Source organism: Magallana gigas, chromosome 6 (assembly GCF_963853765.1).
Source record: "Magallana gigas chromosome 6, xbMagGiga1.1, whole genome shotgun sequence".
Classification (NCBI taxonomy): domain Eukaryota; kingdom Metazoa; phylum Mollusca; class Bivalvia; order Ostreida; family Ostreidae; genus Magallana; species Magallana gigas.
Genome location: NC_088858.1, coordinates 8143917 through 8167194, shown reverse-complemented (window position 1 = coordinate 8167194; position 23278 = coordinate 8143917). Strand labels below are relative to the sequence as shown.

Genomic DNA, 23278 nt, shown 5'->3' with positions numbered 1-23278 from the left:
ATTAAGAAGAAAAAGTAAAATAATTTTTATTCCAAAATGAAATATTTACATTTTCCAGTGTCTTTGTAATAGTACTACGAAATCGATTTTGTAATTTATACAGTAAAACACGGTTATAGCAAATATACGCTTATAATGAATTGACGCTTACAGCGAGTGGTTTTCATTCCCCGAGACTTTATTACATTTTGTAAACTTGACGGATATAACGAATTACGCTTATAACGAAGTAAAATCATCCGTCCCTGACACTGCGTTATAAGCGTGTTTCACTGTAGTCCAATACATTTCACAGATTAAAATTTTCATATTAAATCGTACAATTGTTGAAATCATGTGAATATAAGTAATAAGGAATAATTCTTTGAATATTATGAGGTGATCAATTACGGTAGGGCGTGATCAAATCTATCATGGATTTTATCACTTATCGACCTTGTTCGATCACCTTATTATCTAATTATATACAAAGAATGATTCCTTATTTAAATATATTCTATGAATGCCAAGGTGCAACTGCTGATACGGATTCTCTATTCTGGACACTGGTCAGTTTATTTGGACTGTGACAGTTGGTGAAGGATGTTGAGGAAGACAACAGCTGCTGTAACCTTTGACCCTAAACTGTCAGCTATCACATTTCAGCAACATCACAATGGTCATACGATACATGTACAAGAAACATCAATTACGACATTACACTTATTTTTCTATCGATATTTTGATCTGGAATGTATAAAATAATTATATATGCAGGTTAAATGTTTGTCTGAAAACAGTTCTACAAACTCGCTCACTGAACCAATAGTCTACATATTGACAGGTGTTACTGATCACGTGGTCATTGTTTTGGCAAACATTTTTAACTTTATGACAATAACAGGAAATAAACAGAAATGGTTGTCAAATTATGTCCAGTGGTTGTTGTATCAAAGAGTGGCATAGTTAAGAAAATGCAGACATTTTAGAATTTTTACCACCAAATAAGATCAAAACAAACTCCAGAGAAAAAGAGTAAAGAGCAAATATTAATTTTATTTCTTGAATGCAAAATATTAGTTTCAGATGGGCCTAGAAAAATCTATCCTCAAACCCCTATATTTCTGGAGGCAAACGCAAATAGATTGCATGTATTTGTGCCATTGTTTTATGCCGAGGTCATTGAAAAATGTTTCAATGCACCCTTGACACTGAACAAGTTAACCAAAATTCGGTTAATTTTTTCCAAGGTTTTTACTAAGAAATGACAGGCCTGACAGGTGAAAGGTCATTAACAATTGTCTTCCTTTGCAACCAAGCTGTGATAAAGACTGTTGTCCTCAACAAATATCTTGAATTTTTGTTATTTCAACTACGTTTTTTGCAGTGATATTTTGTCAATGTCCCGACACTAGACCTATTTTTATTGTGCAAGAACATTCTTACAGCATATGCACTGCGTGGGGTGCACTTTTTGGTCATGGATATGGCATAACTTTATGTTAGCGCGTTATATGTGAATATTGAAAACATGATGCATGGTCAGAATCATGACTATAGGAATTCTAGAAAACCGACCAAATCGATTCATCGAATGTCGATCAACCTGTACAATACATATCAAATTCACATTTCCCCCGAATAATGTTAGTCTCCTGGATGATCTGAAAACAATCTTTTTATTTTATATTTTTGCGATACTTTGATTCTTCATAAATAATTTGATTAAAAGTGTGGATATTAATCAATGATAATAATACCGGGTAATAACTTAAAAATGGGAAAATGATTTTTATATATATTTCCGTGTTAGACCTTTCATTTATTTCAATACAAGTTTATATATTGAACCTTTTGTCAAAAACTATACCTCTTGGTATTAATTCAGTAAATATCTGTGATTAACAGATATTGTCCTTTGTAGAACTTATTTGGTGTAAGTACTGTTAGGACAAAGGTAGCTCTCAAAAACATTATAAAAACATCGTACTTGGCTATCATTATCAGTTGCTCTGCGATACCTCATTTTGCATATACACATAAACCATCACATTTAATTTGCGTATTTATAAAATACTTAATTTAGATTCTATAGTATCTCCATACTGTTACATCATGCTTTCGACAACAATGACAGTCTAAGAATCACAATGATCATACATTTAAGGTTAATTATTCATATACGTTTGTTGGCCACACGGAGTAATGTTGACGAAATCAAAAATCGTTTCAAATACCTAAAATTATTATGTTCGTCCTCCTAATTTGGCATATATCAATCGGTGACCGAGTTTCGAGATTACACATGTACACGTACATATGGGTCATTCAACAAATATAGAGCTCTACTAGAAATTACCATACACTGAATAAATTTATATTTCACCAGTATAAACGAGTGCTTTTTCGTTCATTTTGCGTTTCATGTTTATAGCTCAAAACTCGTTTGTCTGCAATTCCTGAATATTTTGCAACTGATCAATCAGATCAAACGAATACATGATTTCGTACAAAAAAAAAAAAATAAAATAAATTGTGAAGCGACTACATGTACACGAAATGACAATTAAGGTCGCATCAGCTTTAGAAGTCATCACAGCGGCTTGCCTGCTCTAGATCGGTTCGAGTCCAAATCAAAATTTGATTTTAATAACAATATGCAGTAAACAAGTATTAAAGAAAGTCTTCAATAATATTCAAATTACTGTACTTCATTTCTGCGTCAGAACGGAGCTATAAACGGTCACAGCAATTTCCAACAAAAATCATGGTAGTTATTGGAAGGTTTGAAGATAATTCTCCTGCGATCTCTTCATTTCAATACTTGAAGAAAACAAATGATCTATCGAATACAGATAAACAATGAACTGATATACATCTACAACGCTTTCTGCCAAATTAACATCTATTGATTATTTTCCCACTATGTTATAAGAAAATCGAATCAAATCCGAATCACCATCTATGGTTTTTGATTTTACGCACTTCTTGCACTTTTTTTTAAAACTGCATACCTTCACAGGCATTACTTAGCATAAAATAATACTTTGAGGGAAAATGGATAGGATAGAGCAGGTCCAGTCCACAAGTACCTGTATACATTATCTCTGTTCACAAGTACCTGTATTATCTCTGTTCACGATTTCTGCATCCAATCAAAACGAACATGCGAGAATACGTACCAAGTTGCGAGAGGAAAGCGCGAAGAAACGAAATTCCGACTTTTGCTTTCGCAATTTCGCACTTTTGACTTCGTTAAGATGCAAGTGGCCCAAACGGAACACCAAAAAAATTCTATTTCTTTGAAAAAACCCATAGGAACTCGTAAATCGTTCACAGCAACTTGTACAGTAGTACATACAGTTACGTGAGCGACAAGTACGAATGTTTGTGACAACTGCAGAGTACAAGGGTCTAGAACGATAGACTGCCACACAGCACGCATGCAGCAAAAAGGGAGGTGGGTTGTGTCGTATTGTTCTCAAACATTTTTGATAAAATTACATATAGAAAGATTATCACGTATCATGGAGTTCCGCCCCCCCCCCCTTTAAAAAAATTAAATTGAAAATATAAAAATTAACATTGAAATTTCAGTATAGGTATAGACCAATCCACACTTTACAAAATTTATGTCCCTTGGCCGCCATCTTTGGGGAAAACCCATATTAGAGGGTTGTAACTTTGTCATTTGACATTAAAAAAACGTTTCCCTGTGAATTTTAATTGCCCCAAGTTGGGGCAACCCACACATCGAAGGAATAAATCAAATTCCAAAAGATCTCTTTAGAGGACGCCCAAATATTTGGTTGCTTAAAGAAGGGAAAAGTTGCTTTTTCCCTTTGAGTTGACCCCGCAAAGGGGAACAACTTTTGCAAAGTGTGGATTGGACTTATGGCACCCCAGCAATTTAAGTAAACATACATATAGAATATTCAATTATCACGTTGCCCTCTTTTAGTTTCGCTCTTGTTTTGGCCCATCAAGCTTTTGCCCCCTCCCCCCCAACACTTTCGAAACGATGCTACTTGCCTGGTTTGTATTCATCTCACGAGAAACATAATAGGCCCATACTTCCTTGGTGCAAGTTGTAACCATTCAACAATAAACAATTACTATCGTTGATAAATGTTTAATCTACGTTTTTTCTATTATCTACAAAATGGGCTATGATGATCAATCACCAAAAAATAAAAACAAAACAATTTAAAATATAGTTAAATGACAATACAAAAGTGGTCAACTCTTACAAGCTGCAAAATGATGCACTTGCTAAGCATTAAATTGCACAATAAAGGATCAGAAATATAATGTTAAGCAATTCTGTACACATCAAAGGGCACAACTGTGCCTCGGTTCCTAAATCCCGCTGGTGTACTTGGCGACAGCTTTCGTTCCCTCGGACACCGCGTGCTTGGACAGCTCCCCGGGAAGAATCAGGCGCACCGCGGTCTGTATGTCACGGCTGCTCATCGTAGCTCTGCGACCGAGTTTTGCCAGCTTGGACGCTTCAGATGCAAGTCTTTCAAATATGTCAATGACAAAAGAGTTGATTATTCCCATGGCTCGGGTAGAAACTGTAAGTTCGGGATGGACTTGCTTCATGACCCTGAAGATGAAAATTTTGAACGATTCTTTTCTTTTCTTACTTCTTGGCTTCTTCTTAGTAGCTGATTTTGCAGTAGTTTTTAGTTTTAGTGGGCCAGTGGGCAACGGGCCTTTTCTAGATTTCTTGACTTTCGCCGGCATGTTCACTTTTCGGAAGGATGTGAATAGACTGATGCGTAGCTGAGATTTGACGACTTTTCATTGGCTGATCAAAGTTACATCACTGCCAAAATTATATCAGCGCGGGAAAATGAGAGAGAGAGAGAGAGAGAGAGAGAGAGAGAGAGAGAATAACTGCTCGGATCGTAGCATTTAACGATATAACAACATTTGTTCCAAACTGAAAGGGAGGTTTTTTTTTTTAATTTCGTACATAGCCTATTAGGGGTTTTCTAAACAGGAGGGAGAGGCTAAGCTAGTGATGAAACAGAGAAAAATTTAAGTGGTACGTGGTCCTCCTTCCGTTTGAATCCGAAATAGATCTTGCTTAGAGATTACAATTCAAGATGAAAATGCAATCTTAGAGGTTGCAAAACCCCACTTTTGAACAGCCTAATTAGACTGTGTTTTATTTTAAATTAACATATAGAAAGTTGAATCTTAAAGCAATCTCCCTTTTGCGAACAAATATTTTAGAAAAATCAACAAAATTAAAATAAAAACATATTAAGTTTTAGTAAATAGTTTGAATGAGCCCCCCCCCCCCCCCACTTTCAAATTGATTTCTTGAAATGCTTTGCAAGACTAATCATGAGTGATTTCCTGCAATCATAGGCGTCGGAACCGGGGGTGGTGGGGGGTAAGAATTGAATTTTTTTTGGAACTATAGGTATAACCCCCCCCCCCCCCCCCTCTGGATTAGGATTTTCGTGATTTTGGGAATTACGTTTCTATTTTTTCTTGTCAAGATTTCTTAGGATTAGTCTAGCCCCCCCCCCCCCTTTCAATTTGCTTCCGACACAACTGTGCAATGATGATCAATAACAATTTGCAGGGCACACACGTTTCTTGAAAATGCAGCAGTGATTGTACAGTGTACTTAACAAGAAATTTAATCACAAAATTTCTTTCCTTATATCATAACAGAAAAAGCAAAGTCAGCATTTTTTCCCGCATGGACACAACAAATATCAACTAGATCCAAGATACTTCTTTTGTTGTTTCACATGGGTCTGCAACAACAAAAGAAGCAATTTTGTTTTTTATATATATATATATATATATATATATATATATATATATATATATATATATATATATATCAAAAAGGTGAAACTTGTATAGGCCAAGTTTAATTCATGAATATTTCACATGAACGGAAGAGCACACATTTGACCTCAGTGATTTAGCTTAAAGTGGGTTTCCAAAGTTGATTACACTTCCTTCATCTCTCTATCATGATGGAGAGAGAACATAAGCTTAATCAACCATCAATCTAATTTTACACAAACGCTGTAAGGAGAACGCAAGTGGATCCAACATTTAATTAGATTGATTTGAACATTGATATTTTCTTTATTTGGCCTGGTCATGTAATTGATTTTAACCTGCTTCAGCTGATCTATCCAATAAGACAAGGCATTGGTCTTGTTACAGACACATGAAAGCAATTGGATATGTGAAAATACAAGGCGCTGTAAATAAGACATGTACTTTTCTGAGGTATGATAAATATTTTTAATGAATATAAAATGTACAAAAATATCACAGTTTATAGATGTATAAACAACATTAACAACAAGCACTATGTGTCTACCAAATCCTCTCTGTCCTCATCTGTCTTGTTGTCTGAAAATATCACTGACTTCTGTTTGTACTTATTTTCCATTTCCTCAGTATTCACACTCTTAATAATATCATCTACAAGAGTTTTATTGGAAGAAAAGAATTTCTCCAAGTCTGCCTCCGTGAACTTTGTGATTTCCTTCCTGAGGAATTCTACCTCTCGAGACAGGAGTAGTCTGTCCCTTAGCAACGCACTCTGCTGGGACAGCAAATCCAAGATCTGTGGAAATAAAAGAATTTAGCATTAAGAATGATAAACCCCATTTCCATCGCATTACAGATTCAGATAAAGCAATGCAAAGTCATTTCATAGAGATTTTTACATGCCATGAGAGGTAACTCAACTGTAAACATCAGAATTGGTCTGCAAATTTCTGAAATATTTTCGAATTCAATAAACAATCATAACCTGTTGTCCCTGCTCCTGAGCATAGTCGTCCATCTTTTTTAGCCTCTCTTTCATTTTTTCGTGGACCCTGCCATGTTGATCTGACTGGTTGTCTAAGTCCTCCAGTCGAATCAAAGCTCGCTGCAGTCGAAGTCTCAGCTCCTCATTTTCTCTGCGTAGTTGACCACTTTCATTTCTTAGAAAAGGTAAAAAAATAGTGTCATGTGAAATAAAAAGGTAAAAAAACAAATATTACTATACCTTTGTTGCTTATGATATCATAAATTTTGCCAAACATTTAAAAACTAAAGAATTAACACAGGATGCATCAACTACTTTACATCAGTTATTTTGATTGCTCTTTTCTAAGAGTCAAAAACTCATATCCCTGTCTTGCTCAAACTGACCTATTTTTCTTTGTGACTTTTTCTATTTGGCCTGCCTGTCTCTTGCATTCATCACGAAGTTTTATCATCAGACGATTTTGCTTCTTTAGCATCACATCCATTTCCTGAGTTGATCTTTCTATGAATAATTCAGAAAGTATTTTTTCATTTACAATTTATTTCATTCATGTACAAGATACATGATCCTTGTACATACATAGGAAGACTCTTTTGAGACTCCTTCAAGGAAAAACTAATAAACTACACTGTTTGTTTACAAAGTAAGCATGCTGTCTTTAAAGAAAATCAGTTTTGACTGCTTTTTGGAATGAGAAAATTCATCACAATTCATAAACAATTTCCTCTGATGCTAAGGAAGTTTTTATTAGTACACTACCATGCTTGTCTCCTATGTCCTCTATGTAGCTGTTGAGTTCTTCCTCTCTCATCTGCGCTCGTTTGGTCATAGCTTTCAAATCCTCATTTCTGCTCCTCTCTATGCTCTCTTTGGCCAGTTTTGCTAGATGAAGCTGCAAGCAAACATCAGATTTCATACATACATGCATACCGGTACTTTATAAAAAATTTCTTTTGCCTCTGATCTCTGTTTGTGCTGAATTTATAAGGAATATAGAAGAGGGTTATCTTGGCAATGCAAGGATTAGAATCATTAATTGTCACCTTAGGGAGATAAAAATAAACAAATCTGACTACTGGCTATTGGTGATGGGAAGAAGGGTCCATATTACATGTAATACCTTAAGGCTTATCATTGGAAATCCAAAGGAATGACTCACCAAATGGAACACTGAACTTATTTAAACATTAAAATATTGCGGAATTACAAACCTCTCTCTCTCTCTCTGCTTGGGTATTCGTTGTTAAATGAATTAAAATTAAATGGAATTACAAACCTCTCTTTCTAATGCTTAAGTATTCGTTGTTAAACAAATTAAAATTAAATGGAATTACAAACCTCTCTCTCTAATGCTTGGGCATTCGTTGTTAAATGGATACATTCTTCTTTACTGTTGACAAGTTCTCTCTCTGCCTTGTTTAATCGACGCTTCAGACCTTCAAGCTCTATCTCCATTTTACTTTTTTCCTGTAAAATTTTCATTAAAGAACCATGATAATGATGAATTAATACTAAACTTATCAAAAGCACCACTGGAAGGAAATGTTCAAAAGAAATAATCTTTTATTCAATTTTCTTTCTTTCAGTAGATTTTGTTGATTGAATCTACCGGTACATTGACAAACCTGGTCCCTTTCTCTTTTTGTGATTTCCAAATCTTTCCTCAATCTGTTCACCTCTTGGGAAGCATGGCTTTTCTGAATGGAAGCATGAGTAGACTCTGTTCTGTATGTTTCTGCAGCCTGCATTATACAGATAATAAATTTACAAGTCTTTTATCTTATTTTTACATCCATTTATGTTAACCCCAATTGTGCTTGAACCAATACTTACGATGTAAGATTCATTCAAACTTTCAACTTTCAAAAGCATTATTAAGAAATATATTCTAATGATTTCCATGTATGTTTTTCATGGTAGTTTAACTATTATTTTAAAATCTAGATCAATAATCAGAATTAACTATCAAATGTTGTATTCCTTATGACAAAAAATGTTCTCTTACCATGGAAGCCTCTTTATCGAATCTGCGAAGCTGGATCTTCATTTCATCAATTTCGTTGATGTAGGCCACCTTTTCCCGAGATAGTTTGTCCACTTGAGCAGAAGCTGCAGCATACTTGTCTGTCATTTCCTTCAACTGTTGAAAATAAATCTTACTACTGTAGAAACATATATTTTCGTTGGGTCAAAATTTCGTTGTTTTTAAACCAAACAAGATTTCGTTGGCATTTAATTTCGTCATATCGTAATCTTTTTGTATTCATTAATACCAGGGTTAAAAATTCGTCATGGATTTAATTTCGTTGATTTATATTGCCAACGAAAATAACGAAATTAAATCCTCAACGAATATTTCTGCTTCTACAGTATATATCTAGTCTATATTGGTGTTGTTTTTTTTTAACTTCGCAGAGCTTTTTAAATTTTTTATTTTTTGCAAAATCATGGATATATATCCCACATCATCCTATGTAGTTCGGTACAAACTTTACAAAGGACAATATGAAAAATTATAAAACTGTAAAATAAAAGTAAGAGAGCATAAGAAGTACATGTAATCCGAATACCATATTGATGTTAATCCCATGGGTTTATGTTTGATGTGTGATCTGGATCTTATAGTAATTATATAAATATTGAACAATGACAGACTGACAAATACATGGTCTACAGGTAAAGATACTTGGAAAGGCAGTTACAGTTAAACATAGATACCAAATTTCATGACTTTACCTACCACAGTTACAAAAAATAAAGTTTGGATAAAACAAAAACATAAAGCTTTTAAATATTGCGTGCAACATAAATATCTTGGTCTGTGTTTAAAGGCAAATACCGGTACTGTGACCTTTGACCTCAATGACAAACCTTTTGATTGATGGTGTCAATCATCATCTGACTTTCCCTGCGTACACTCTCTCTCTCCTCTAGGAGGCGGGCCTGAGTGTCCAGGATGTACGTGTCAAACCTCTTCTTCATGTTGCTGAGCTCCTCTGCAAGCTGCTCTTTTTGCACCATTGCCTGTGAAATATCATAAAATCAAGTAATGTCTCATTATAGCCTGTGTTCCATAGAAATATCTAATGTCACTCAAGCTATGCCTCATCAGTGCTATGTATCATAAATTATTTGTACAAGAGTACATGTATATGTAAATCTATTAAAATACCTATACCATTCAGAGATGGCTAGTGGTAAGCAATTAATATACTACCGGTACTTACTTAATCAAATATACATGTTACAATTATAATTAAAATCTTGCTGCAATAAAACTTATTTGTATCCTACTTTATCAAATATTCATGAAATTCCACACATATTTGGTTACATAGTGGATTTAACATAATGTTTATACATGTATATTTACATCTACCAAGCATTATTTCCTCTATTTCTTAGGGAAACCTATAGTTAATTCATAGCTCTATAGAAACAGCCAGACTGAAATCTACAAGCCCTATTTATCGATTGGTCGAAATCTACAGCTGCTGAAAGTGACAGGACTGAAATTGACACGACCTGTTTATCGATTGGTCTGAACCTACAGCGACCTTAATAAAATCCTGGACTGCACGAAATAATCATGACGATGCCAGACTCAAAGTCTCACAGGATACAATTTAGCTGTTTCTTTTAGCTAACGTACTTTTGTACATTAACAGTAATTTAGTGAATTTTACTAACTTTTCATAATCAGTTTATTAATTAGTTAAAGAAAGATGTTAATATAAACAATAAAATGCTTTCTTTGATGATTCATGCGGGTTGTGAAGGTAGCGATCATTGCAGGAAAAATTTACATAACCCGCATTAGCGGGTTATGTATTTTTCCTGCAATGTTGCTACCTTCATATCCCGAATGAATCACCAAAGAAAGCATTTTATTGTTTAAATATAGTTGTTGGCAAAGTTGATTTAACAAGATTTATCAGAGAGAAAAAAATGAAATCAAAAACTTGGCCACAGTGAATTTTACCTGAGTTTGTTCGAGCTGAGCTTGTTCCACCATCTCAATGCCCATCTTGGTTTGCTGGTATGCTTCCTCTTCTCTTTGTGCTAGTTTCTGGACATTTGATTTTAAGCTTGTCACATGTTCCATCAGTTCATCTCTTTCTCTAACCGAAAATAAGAGACAAATTGTCCAATTTGGTTAATCCAGCAAATTAATGCAACAGATGGCATAAGTTATTATAAAGGACTGATGTTCAATACTAATTAGTATCATAGCCCCTAAGGCTGCTCATTGCTGTGAGAGTAACAGTGATTCAATATAAATGAATATTCAAATCAGGCTGATAATACATTGATTCTTTGATTTCATTTATATTCTGGAAAATGAGTCTTGTATTGATTTTATAAAATATGATTCCTATAATTTCAAATGCATGGTTAAATGTTATCAAATTATTAAACTATATCTTTTGACTTTAACATATCAATCAGAATAAAGTTATGAGGAAATGATTAAATGTACATTTCATATAAATACTACTGTACATATTTAGTGTATACGTATTTAAGAATTTTTTTTTTAATATATTAGTCAATTTATGATTAAAAACATATGTACATGTAATCATATTCAGATATAATTAAACACGAACCTTGTTAATTTATCGATTGTGATTTGGAGGTAGTTTCGTTGTTTTTCGGAGACAAACTCTCCATTTTCTCTGGTTGGTATGCTGTCGTGCATTTGCAGTTGAGATCTTAGATCCTCCACCATTTGCTCATATTTCTGAATCTCTGACCTAGAACAGCATCATGAAGTTAATATGAAAGCTCAACTCAACTAAAACCTGTACCTGTTAAAACTGTATGACTTATAACAATTGCTCTAATTCAATTTTATGAAATGCTTCTTATCACGTCATAGTATTTGACTACTGAGATGTCAAAATTCTAAAACATCATGCAGTCTCTGGTAGCAGAAACTTAGGAGGGATTCATATCATGAATCTCCACAACAAAGCTGAAAAATCCTTAATTTTTTTTTTTTGAAATCTTTAATAATTAAAACACACTACATAGTATAAAAGATTGATTCAATCACAATAAATAATCTTACAGATTCATTAACTTTAAGTTAACAGTATAATCTTTCCAGTTTTATTCCTTTCTTGTTTTATATCAAACTTGAACTCAACATTCACTCAAGCACATTATTTGAGACCAATACTGGTAGAATCATTGGCCCAAAATAAAATGATTGTTTGTTTGGAATTGCATCCTGTCTCATTGAAATACCCTCCGCTGATAAAATTTTACTAGTAAAAAATAAATATTTTTTCTCTGAAATTCGTGGTACAATCTTCACATGTGAGTTTGTTTATCAAAACATTTTCCTCAAAACTGCGTTTGATCAAAGAAACGAAATAAAGATTTTCTCTGCTTTTTGAGATCTTTTAATTTGAAAAAACCTCCTGGGTCTGAAACCCAAAAGTGGCAATTCCAAACAAACAATTCTTTAAGGATGGCCTTGAGTACCACATACATGTATATGAAGTTAATCAAGTGGATATAAACTTAAGTAAATTAAAGCATATTTACTGAAATGTAATACATGTATACAAAGTATATCAGGCGGATATAAACTTTAGTAAATTTAAGCATATATACTGAAATGTACATGTATCTGTACATTAATAAAATACCTGGAATGCTCCAGTTGAGTCTCTAGTCTACTGACTCTGGCAGAATGAAGGGAACTCAGTCTTTCCTGTAAAACAACATGACATGTTCATACACAAAGAACAACATCTTCTCTCTAGATTCAGTTAGTCATGTATCAGGATTTAATGCCACCAGTCAGACTCAACAAATTCAAATAAAATTATAACTTTACATTGAATCTGTAAAATCAAAGAATTACCAGTTCCACTTGGAGATGTTTAAGTTCTCTTGTGTGAAAAATGTGATCAGACTTATCTGCTAGGAAGAAGTTTTCAACCTGTAATGTAGAAATATAAGAATTATGACATGTAGCATACACTTTTAAGAAATATGATTCCCCCTGAGAGAAATGTGAAGTAGCCATATCCGTTAACAGTGACTCTAAAATTGTTCTTTTTCTTAGAGTTAATGGTTAGAACAAATACATATACATGTATACTGAAATACGTCCATGTAATATGATACCTAATGATTCTTTTAGTAAGAGGCCATGATTTTATCAAACAAATGCATATTCTAATCATTCATATAATAGGTGACATCTTGATACCTCAGATTTTTCTAGATCAATGTTCTCTCCAACTATTTCTTGAAGTATACTGGTTTTTAACTCCTCATGTAGTCTTTTGTTTTCCTCTATAATTTCAGAAAGTTTTGCTCTTAGATTTGCAAGCTCATCCTGAAAGAAGGAAAAAATACTTAATGTATAATATGCTATCATTCATCAAATGCATGTATCAAAGAAATAATTGCCCTGTATTTTTTCCTTGAATCTAATTAAATGTACCGGTACAAAAAATGGAACTTTTCTGAAACTGCATTCATTGCTCGATAAATATTTACTCTAGCAGCTTTTATCTGCATCTCAATCTTCAATTCAATTGAAAATAAATGGACTTAAATTTGAACCTACCTTAATGTAGCGGTTCTCTGCCTCCAGCTGCTGGCAATAACCTGTCTGGGCCTGCACTACTGCTGCCGCCTCCTCCAGGGAGGGAACACTGCTATCTGCCTGCCTCAGGGACTGGGGAATCTGCATTATAGAATTCATGAAATCTGCTATGATATTATCAGTACCTTATACATTGTAGAGCAGCATATAACATATTATGTTATTTACAAGTATGTTTCTGATGTAGGCAAAGTGAAAACATTCATGTTAAATATTTCCTTTAATACCTTTAATAATAATATCTTTATCTTTAATATCTTGATCCTTTAACTTACATGTGAGTCTTGGCCAAGCATAGCACTGAGCTTTGAGACTGCATGCTTATATTTCTGTGGACGAGCATTGTCCTCATACCACTTCAGTGTACGAGGATTAACTGTGGCCTGAAGTTGGACTTTCGCCCTTGATGTTTCCACCCTCCCTCTGCCTGATGATGTCCCCAATAAAACATCCTCCAGTTCATGTAAACTGGCATTTGCTCTCTCTGAATATGATATTAAGATTAAACACTCTGGGTTCATAAATACACTTTTAAAATAGGTCAATAATCATTGCCATTTAGCATTTGTTTAGTGTATTAATCAAAAGTGGATTACAAAATATGTCATTGTGATTTAAATGACAATTTTTTTTACAACAGAGTTTCAGATGTTTACTTTAATTGTCAAAATCATTTATTTTCAAGGGATACGCTATATGATTTATAATAGAAAGTAGTGTATCCGTATGCTAATTATAGGCTATACAATATCAATTAGCACTACAATGTATATAATGCATGTTCAGACTTGCTTAAATGCTCCTATATGGATGAATATTCAAGTTTAAGTACACTTATATGCTATTGTCAACTAAAGCACGCATAAATATTCAATTAACTGTCAATAAAAATATGGAAAATATCTTTTTGAAATTAAAATAAAGATAATTTTTAGTTTATACAGATCCATTGAAACCCCTACCCCTTTTGCATGTTTTAAAATTATCTCAAACCAACACCGGTTCAGCATTAACACGATCATAAAAAACAGTAAATGCACATTGTTACCTCTCACTGATCGTTGATATTTATCTACTGGATCCACATTTTCTTCGTACGAATACATGTTGGTCTACACAGAATACACATTTGAAACGAAAAACCTCATCACCGGAAGTTTACATTCTCCAGGAACACACGCAAACTCAAAGGCAATCAATGAACTTCCGGTAAATGATGAGCTCATCCATGCAGAGAGATAATGTTATGAATTAATAATAATAAATACTGTAAAGGAAGTTTTCTACTAAAAATGAGTTTGGATGGACTTGCAGCATCATGAGCTACAGCTAACACCACACCAGACGGCGGACAGAAGGTCATGGTAAGGAATAGCATGGTCATCTTGGGAAAAACTCGTGATATTCTGGACAATGTCCCCAAAATTCGTCTGCTCTCCAAGCATGTAATGATGATGAGAATGATACCATCAGAGTGTTGTGCTTTAATATCACTTAATGAAAGTATTTTTTTCTAAAATACAACATTTTAAGGTCAGTTTACCTTTCAAACGCATTTTGTACAATTTATTGATTAATCAATAAAATATATCATATTTTAGGGAAAGGGGCATTTGCAATTTATTATCTATTTTACAGTGAAATACCCTTAAAGTGTCAAATTCGATGTTCACTGATCAACTGATGCCAACCTTTTTTTCTAAGAAGAAAAAGTTGATCAAAGTCATAAAGATTGCATTAATCAAATGTGCCTAATTACATGTACTATATAAACAATGTTAACAAACTATGAAGAATTAATAAAAATTAACAGCTTATCAACGTACAGAGAAGACAAATTAAAGATATCAGAGATATCCGTCATACACCTAGCGCTTGAGTATTATGTTGATTTGAATGATTACTGTGGCATACTGGTGGTCAGTAATTATAATAGCTTGGAGATCTGTATGTCTACAAGAAAAGAGTTGACAAGCCATAGTGCTTCACATTTAAAACACTTTCCTTTTACAGCTCACAAAAACTTGCACTAGATTTGGACTGATTTGGTCATTTCAATACATATAAATACAAATGTTGTATTTAGATATAAGGCAATATTTGATGATCTTGATAATTGCTAACACTATTTAGACATCTTATGAACATCTTTGAGAAAGGCCTTGATGATGATGTCAGTACCTTGATTAAAAAGATTTTGACTAAAATTGTAAAAGGAATATAAAGTTGTTTTAGAGACAAACACACTGACATAACAATTTCTAATCATATTTCATTTTTGGAGGGTATATGAAATAGTACTCTTGTACTGAAAGAATAAAAAAATCACAAAGCCTTGAGATCTACATCTATATGAATTCATTTTTTGACAGAAATGTGTTGAAATTTTTGTACATTATGTATAATAACACCCTTTGGACAGCGTACATGTATACTTCATGCAATTTAACTTTTAATTTCCTATGATTTTATTTATCAGTAATGTATGGTACTTACAAGTTTCACTTTCAATGCTGAACTTGTCTTACTTCCTACAAAAGTGTTTGTTTAAAGTTAGGTTTAAGGTGTGTCATAGGTGAGACTTTAACTAGAACAAGTCTTCCTACTAACTGCTTTGACATTGTACAGACTTTGTATTAGTGATAGTCAGATACACGAATCAAGTGATTTTTAAAATAAAAACTTCAAGACATAAACTTGGATATTTATTGATGAGATTTTTTAAGACCAAGGTTTTCTATAAAAGAGGGTGTTGCCTTAATAATGATCCTTAATAGTCACCCATTATAGGAAAGTTGTGGCTTTTTTACATTCATAGAAGGTGAAATCTTAATGTAAGTGAGTGAATCTAGGATGGATGCATGTCCATTATATAAATCTGTTTTTAGGTTTTATAAAGAGGACCTCCCTCATTCATTGCTATACCTTGTTTACTTCTCTTTGGTTGTCACAAATTGTGTATCAACCCCTGTAAATGTTATAATACCAGACCTAAGAGCATAATTTATCTACAGGTAATGTTTTTACCACTACAAAAGCTCCTAAACTAAACATATTCTAATACCGGTATCCAAGATTTATATTTTTGAACAAGATAAAATCAAAGTTTACACACCTTGTACTTTAACACTGATGGTACTGTTGAGGACTGAAAGTACAAATTCTTAAAAATTAACTTTAGATCATAAGTTGATAAGACCTTGTCAAGATATATCAGTATGTTTTCAAAGGGGCTTTGGATGTCCGTTTCAAATGTTTAAAGGAATTGTATGCTTTGTTGAATGTTTGCATTGTATTTGTTTAAATACAATTTGAACAAGGTTTTTCAATGTAAACTTGGACGGTTTAAATCAAATTCAATAGGTGTAGACATAGAACCAAGAGCTGCTTTTTTTCGAGGACTCTAGCTTGTTTTAAAATGATGAGGATGTGTGCATTGGGTGGAATTCTGCACAGATCATGGACTATCGGCCTCAACAGGGGAAATTCTTTTGGCAGAATGAGGTAGACCTCCATAAGTTTCTGCTTGGCCTTGAAATGGTAAGATTGAAGGATTAGGCTAGATTGTTCTTGACGCAAGTTTGGGAAATAGTCAACATAGGTTTTTTATGTCATTCAGTCTGTAGACAGTAGATTGGGAGAGCCTTTCCTAACGACAGGACTATTTCATTTTTGTTGGTACAGCGTTCTTCTGAAACTCTTTTGTTTCAGAAAGCATGAGTAATTTGGATCTTATCTTGTACTGACAGTTCAACAGTTATGAAAGGAGTATACTTGTGTGTAAGTGGAATTTTTTTGAATTAATATATGCACCTGTGTAATTGGATCAGGTAAAAATTGTGATTGAAAATTCAATTGAAAGTTGAAAGATGGTTGGGTCAGATGTTTAAAGTGGTGGTGGGGGGGGGGGGGGGGGGGGGGTTCATGAGAGCAATATGTTGTTCTTTTTTTCATGTACTGGTATATGACTTTTAAGGCCTATTGATCATGTTGATTACAAAAACAAAGCAAGTGTTTATCATTACACATGTATCTGTATTATTATGAAATAAAACCTCTTCATTCTTGCATTCTAAAGACTATTGAGACTTTACTTGTCATAGTAAAAAAGGATAAGTTTAATGTCTTTAAGGGGTGTATGTACTACATGTGCTAATAAAACTGTGAATGTATGCTATGCAAACATACTAGTATTCAACAAATGATCACATGCTTTGAACACATATTACACAAAGAGTGGTCTTAGAACATACATGTTCACTGTAGTGTAACACTAAACTGTCTGGTATCTGAGACTTTGAGCCATTTGAAATCATTCCAAAAGGTGCACCTTGCAGGTCCTTCTGCTCCAGACTGGCTGCTTATTGAGACCCCTGTATTATCTATGTACTATTGTTGTCTTACCTGTGTACCTCTTTTGCCTTACCTGTGTATCTCTGATGTCTTTCCTGTGTACATTTGTTGTCTTTCCTGTGTAGCTTTGTTGTCTTTCCTGTGTACCTTTGTTGTCTTTCCTGTGTACCTTTGTTGTCTTAACCATGTACCTCTCTTGTCTTACCTGTGTATCTCTCTTGTCTTACATATTATGTACCTTTGTATCTTTTGTTATTTTGTCTTTCCTATGTTACCTCTTTTGTCTTACCTCTGTTGTCTTATCTCTGTTACCTATGTTGTCTTACCTGTGTATCTTTGTTGTCTTACCTGTGTATCTTTGATGCTTTCCTTGTGTTACCTCTTATGTCTTACCTTTGTACCTGTATTGTCCTACCTGTGTACCTATGCTGACTTAATTGCATACATTTGTTGCCTTACCTGTGGACAGGGATCTAGGAGTATGACCAGGGGCTTGGATCGATCCCCTCTCATCCTCCCCTATCTAATAGTTGACACATTACAGAACTAATATTCCAGGTCTATGTTGACACTGGAATTACTTGATCTAGCGAAAAATATTTCTTTAATAGAATTATGTGTTTTTGACAAGAACGGTTTAGATATGGGGTTAAGAGGGGGTTTAGGGTTTAGGTATTTCACTGCAATGGTGTAAAGCAAACAGTTTTTAATGCATTTATGATAATTCCAATTATTTCAGGTGAATGATCAAAAGCCTTGTTTTATCATAACAGTTTTGTTCCAAAGATTTAAATGAATATTTATGATGGTTGTACAGAACTTTAATTAAGGATATGTCAAGTGACTTAATTTTGTACGCAAAGATCTCTAGATGTGGCTCGTGGATTTACAGTTCTTATTCTTTGTATCTTGATAAATCTGACAGTGTTTCGTAATATGGAACCAGTGATTGGATACAAGAGTGAAAGTGACCAATATTTACCTACAATTAATATTGAACTATAGGTAAACAGTAAATAAGGCAGTGCTATCATCTCAAGAAGCCATGTCTGAGCCATTAGTTGTGCTTGATATGTCATCCAGCCAATATGTAAAGAGCTCTAAATGGACAGAGAGATAAGACTAATCCATGCACATAATTCCTTTCAATTGATAATTAGATATGGTTTAAACTTATCATATCTTGTTTTTGAGTTATTACCTGGAGTGGCAGAGAGGGTAGGAATTCTTGTATAAATCTGTGCAAACTGATTGAATGCTGCCCCAAGGAGACAGCTGAGGAGAATGAATCCAGTGTCCTGCCCCACCCCTAGGCCTGTGTGTGTCTGAGGGGTCAGTGTGCATGGAGTGTTTGGGTCATCAATTATCAGATTTGTTAGTACTTGCTTGATTGCCATAAAGCTGGCAGCCTGTGTGATCCAGTAATTAGAGGAGAGTAGCCAGTGTAACAATATTAGCTCGGTCAACATGACTCTTGAGGACTCCAGTTATTATTCCTAGTTATTTGGAAAGTATGGCTTTCCGTTCCCTTTCCTTGGTATTTACTTTTCACTGGATTGTGGATGCCAGAACCCTTTGGACATAAAAACACTGCTGTTTGCCATTGTGAGTGAGTGAATGGTGGACAAATAATTGCTTTTACATCACACTCTGAATCTGCAGTGGGATATGTATACAATATACCCCTGCCTGTAATATACATAGATAACTTCTCTATGTGTACCTTAATTCAGGTTTGATTAAAATTCTGGGAGAAGAATGTGACAATACGGTTATATGCCTGTATGGGGTAAATACATGTCTCGTATGTCTGAAAAGATCTTCATCAAATGGAAGGGAATCGTCAATGTGTTTGATTGAAATATGAGGTATGTGCTGTGGGTTTAATTATTGTGAAAGAATGAAAACACTACCATGGACAGACCTGTTTCCAAGGCTTACATACTGATAACAAAGTTACAGAAAAAGTATGGATTCAAGACCAAAGGATTCATCGTACCCTGGGAGAGGAACAACAACAGGGCAAGTAGTAGATACCAGGTGTGAGTGTTTCACCTGTCAGGGCGGAGAGCACTCACCTCATTTCTATATAAACTTGTTTATTTTTTAATTGGACTGTAAATTAGTTTAATTTTGACAGCAAGGATTATATTGATAGTACCTGTTTCTTTTGGTACTGAATTCTGTGTTTGCAATGTACATGTTTTATCTACCTGTTTTCTTTGAAGCTTTTAGGGTGGGTGGGTGGGTAGGTAGGTGTAGCTGTAATATTAGCTCATCTAATGCTAATTAGTGAAAAGGAATCAACATGAGTTAAATGTACTAAACACTGCATATTAAGAGTTAGTTTTTACAAAAGCTAAATGTAAACAAGGAAATAGGAAGCTTTATATACTAGTATATAAATATACAGCAAGGAGTAAGATGACATGGTGCATAGACAGGTCATATATTTGTTGTACTGGTATGTTGAATTTATTCTTTGAAAATGAATAAGAGAATTTTGATAAATAGCTCTGAATGAGACTTGACTGCATGAGTAGTGAGAATATAGGTTTCTGTATGCTGGCACTGTGGAGGGTGCCTCAGATTAGCATGCAGTCACCCAGCAGATGTGAAGGCTGAGTGACAACAGTCGTGATGGTAACGGGCGATGGTAACGAGGGAGAAGGCTTCCTTGTGACGAGTGTTAATAAATGTTACCTCAGCATTTATTGTTTACAGTACATCGATGCACTAAGAGCCTCAAGAGATTCCAGGGAAAACATGAGGATTAGTAGGTTTATACCTTTGTGAATGACATCTGTGACCCAGTTACCTATACGATATACCGTATATTATCAATAATGAGAGTAAGGATGATAGTAATGGTTGAATGCTATCACTCTACATGTATTTGGTTTTGCAAATCATGGGTTGTCAAAGTTTTTATTCGACAGGGAGAAAACTCTTGTAATTAGAAAGAATTTAAGACTTCTCTTGGAGCAAATACATCACACAAAATCCTGTTTTCTCTGAAGAAAACATTATGAAGAAATTTCTGTCTGTGTTCGTTGTTTCTCGGGATAATGGCCTATGTCAAAGAACTTAACAAGACTGCATGTTTTTTTATTGATGTAAAAGAAATAAAACTAAACGAAGGTAATTAGGTATTGATATAATTGAGAATACGATCTACATGGATAAAAAAGAGTCCCATATACCGTGTATAATTTGATTTTTCATTAGATGATAAGTAGATGGAGCGATAAATTTATTTTTTAGATAGCTTAGTCTGAGTCAGCTTCCAGTGTGTTAGAAAGTACATTGATCGGAGCGCATTCACTGTCTCCATTTCAGTGGGCTGCCGAGAAGTAAGCACACCTGTGTCAAATCCAGCTGTTGAGTGGCTATAGGAAGGATTAGAGTATATTTCATTCTAAGCCCAAAGTTTTCTGGAATTAAAATGGATGTGATAAAGGACTAACCCCTAAAACAATTTGACAGGATGTGTTACAATTGTCTTACACACAGAATCTATCGCATCTGTCGGTATAAGTGATCGGTATTTAAAAGTTACTGTTGGCTGCAAGTTTTGTTGTTTGGATCTGGTTGTTTATGTAGTAACATCTTGATCAATGGCCATTGTTATTTCTTATACAAGTTGTAAGCATATTTGACATTCATATATATATTGTGGAAATGTTATATGAAAGCTTTGGTCAGATTCTGAAATATCTGATTTCACTATCAGTACCTGGTTACATGTTACTGCACCTTTCCTTCTTAATGAGTAAAAACACTGTACATGTATCTTGTTAGATTGAATTAATGTTGAAAACAAAATACTTTATTTATGGGTAGGCAATTGAAATTGTACAAAGAAATTTTGCAGGGAGCAAGGGATAAAGATTTGATATTATATTTCATTAATTTATCTTTATTACATTTTATAGTGAAAATCTTTGCCAGGAGATTGATATGCATTTTGACAGTTTTTATTCTGATAATTTAGGTATGCCAAATGGATTGGCATTAGCTTCATAGTTTTTCCCTAGACTAATAAAAAATTGTATGCCGGTAGAGTGAAAGTTCAAGCAATCTGCAGGTTATGTGTATTGATCAAATTGGGTATTAGTCATAAAAAGTATGGGGCAACATGTGCAACCTATAGTATGGAATTTTTTTTTCAACCCTGCCTTATGTTCGTGTGATTGTCAGGTTTAATACACCCAAATTAAATGGTGGTGGCTTTTTCACTGCTGTCTGCAGCCTTTGTAGATATACAATATCTTATAATTATCCCACTATGAGGAAAAAACAGAGACTTGATAAATGGAGCAGTTTAAAATACTGTTATGCAATGTAATATGCCTCCTATATGAGGGAAAAAAAGGCGTGAAAACAAGCGTGAAATATGAATACCCCGAGTTCAACGGAGGACCAGAGCTTTCAAGACTTTGAGTCCACTATTATGGAAATTCAGGGACGGCTTCAGTTTAAGCTTATCACCAGAATATATTTTGGATGTGATTCCGAACAACTGGAGGTAAGGAATCTTGCAGTGTTGACCGGTTAACCACAGGTCAAAAAGCCGTCCCTTGTTGAAATTATGTGATAGTCATTTTAACGAGTAATTTAAAGGAAAGAATAGAGTATTATCATTATGTCATTGTCTATTTAAATTTTACAACGTTTGACATGTCAGTGATCATTATGTCAGAATTCTTTGTGCATGTTCTGAAGATTTGGAAATTTATACATTTGTTGTCTGAAATGACTTCAATGATTTGGCTTTTTTCATGAGTTATGCAGAGATTCGTGCAGTTCTAGCAATTCTCCCACCTTGAATTGTAAAAGTGCATACATGTGCAGATATGTTTACTGTTTAGTGTCTGGGTTGTTTACAGTGTCTCTTGTGAATTGAATCTTTTAATGGCACAATGATGCAAGAAAAGATGAATAAATCCCACCATATGTTTTAATGAGGAAAAGTATGGAGGGTTAAGAAATGGTGCTATAAGTTGTAGTTGTTTCAGGAGAAACTGGTCTTATCTATGGCTGTGTTCGCTTTCTCAGAGAAATCATTCTTTTTCTCTCTCCATGGGTGTTTATCACTCTCCTGCAAAACTGTGCATCTTAGGAGTCATAACTCAAGATTAAAAACCGGCTCCAACCATTTTGTGGCACCTAATGAACTCCTGTGTAAACGCTCCCTTATTATTTTTTTATCGGTCTTCATGCCCATTATGTTTGTGTTTGTAAACAATAAGGTTTTACCTGATATGCATATTAAATGTCTAGCCGAGTGACAAGTGCGTAACTTCGTTGTGCAGGTATTGTTGGCTTTGACATTAGTAATAAGTGATAATCCACTGATATGCAAATGAGAGCTGTGGCTGTATGGAGAAATTATTTACATATGGGATACCCAAACATTTATCATTAATAGAGGATTAAAAGCCCATTGATAAACCTCTGTCAGGTTTTTTTTCTGTGCTTTTGGTCACCATGCAAATCAGTGTTCTGAG

The 23278-nt window shown here is 34.2% G+C and overlaps 3 protein-coding genes across 11 annotated transcripts in view; 1 reads left to right on the top strand and 2 right to left on the bottom strand.

Moving 5' to 3' along the window:
* Positions 1-4338: 4338 nt before the first annotated feature.
* LOC105340127 (uncharacterized) lies at positions 4339-4728 on the bottom strand. The gene has a single exon (XM_011446017.4). It carries the CDS (start codon positions 4726-4728, stop codon positions 4339-4341), a length of 390 nt encoding a protein of 129 aa, XP_011444319.2.
* A 1522-nt stretch (positions 4729-6250) lies between these two features.
* On the bottom strand, positions 6251-14676 carry LOC105340130 (serologically defined colon cancer antigen 8 homolog). Its single transcript, XM_066087925.1, has 16 exons — positions 14464-14676; positions 13691-13899; positions 13377-13496; positions 13014-13142; positions 12663-12740; positions 12445-12509; positions 11395-11541; positions 10767-10905; positions 9656-9808; positions 8790-8924; positions 8410-8526; positions 8123-8251; positions 7544-7676; positions 7168-7285; positions 6782-6956; positions 6251-6592 (listed from the first exon to the last, which is right to left on the bottom strand). The coding sequence occupies exons 1-16, from the start codon at positions 14519-14521 to the stop codon at positions 6332-6334; spliced, it is 2166 nt and encodes a 721-aa protein (XP_065943997.1). The 5' UTR covers positions 14522-14676; the 3' UTR covers positions 6251-6331.
* The window catches only part of LOC105340128 (centrosomal protein of 170 kDa protein B), a 43335-nt gene continuing 34695 nt past the window's right edge, over positions 14639-23278 (top strand). The window contains exon 1 of one of the 9 annotated variants that reach the window (XM_066087918.1): positions 14639-14779. In XM_066087918.1, coding sequence (XP_065943990.1) covers positions 14777-14779 — 3 coding nt within the window. In that variant the 5' untranslated portion in view covers positions 14639-14776. Of the gene's footprint in view, positions 14780-16785; positions 16956-17061; positions 17196-19034; positions 19791-21764; positions 22297-23278 lie in introns of those variants that run through there. The other 8 variants (XM_066087914.1, XM_066087917.1, XM_066087912.1 and 5 more) reach the window with 8 other exon arrangements.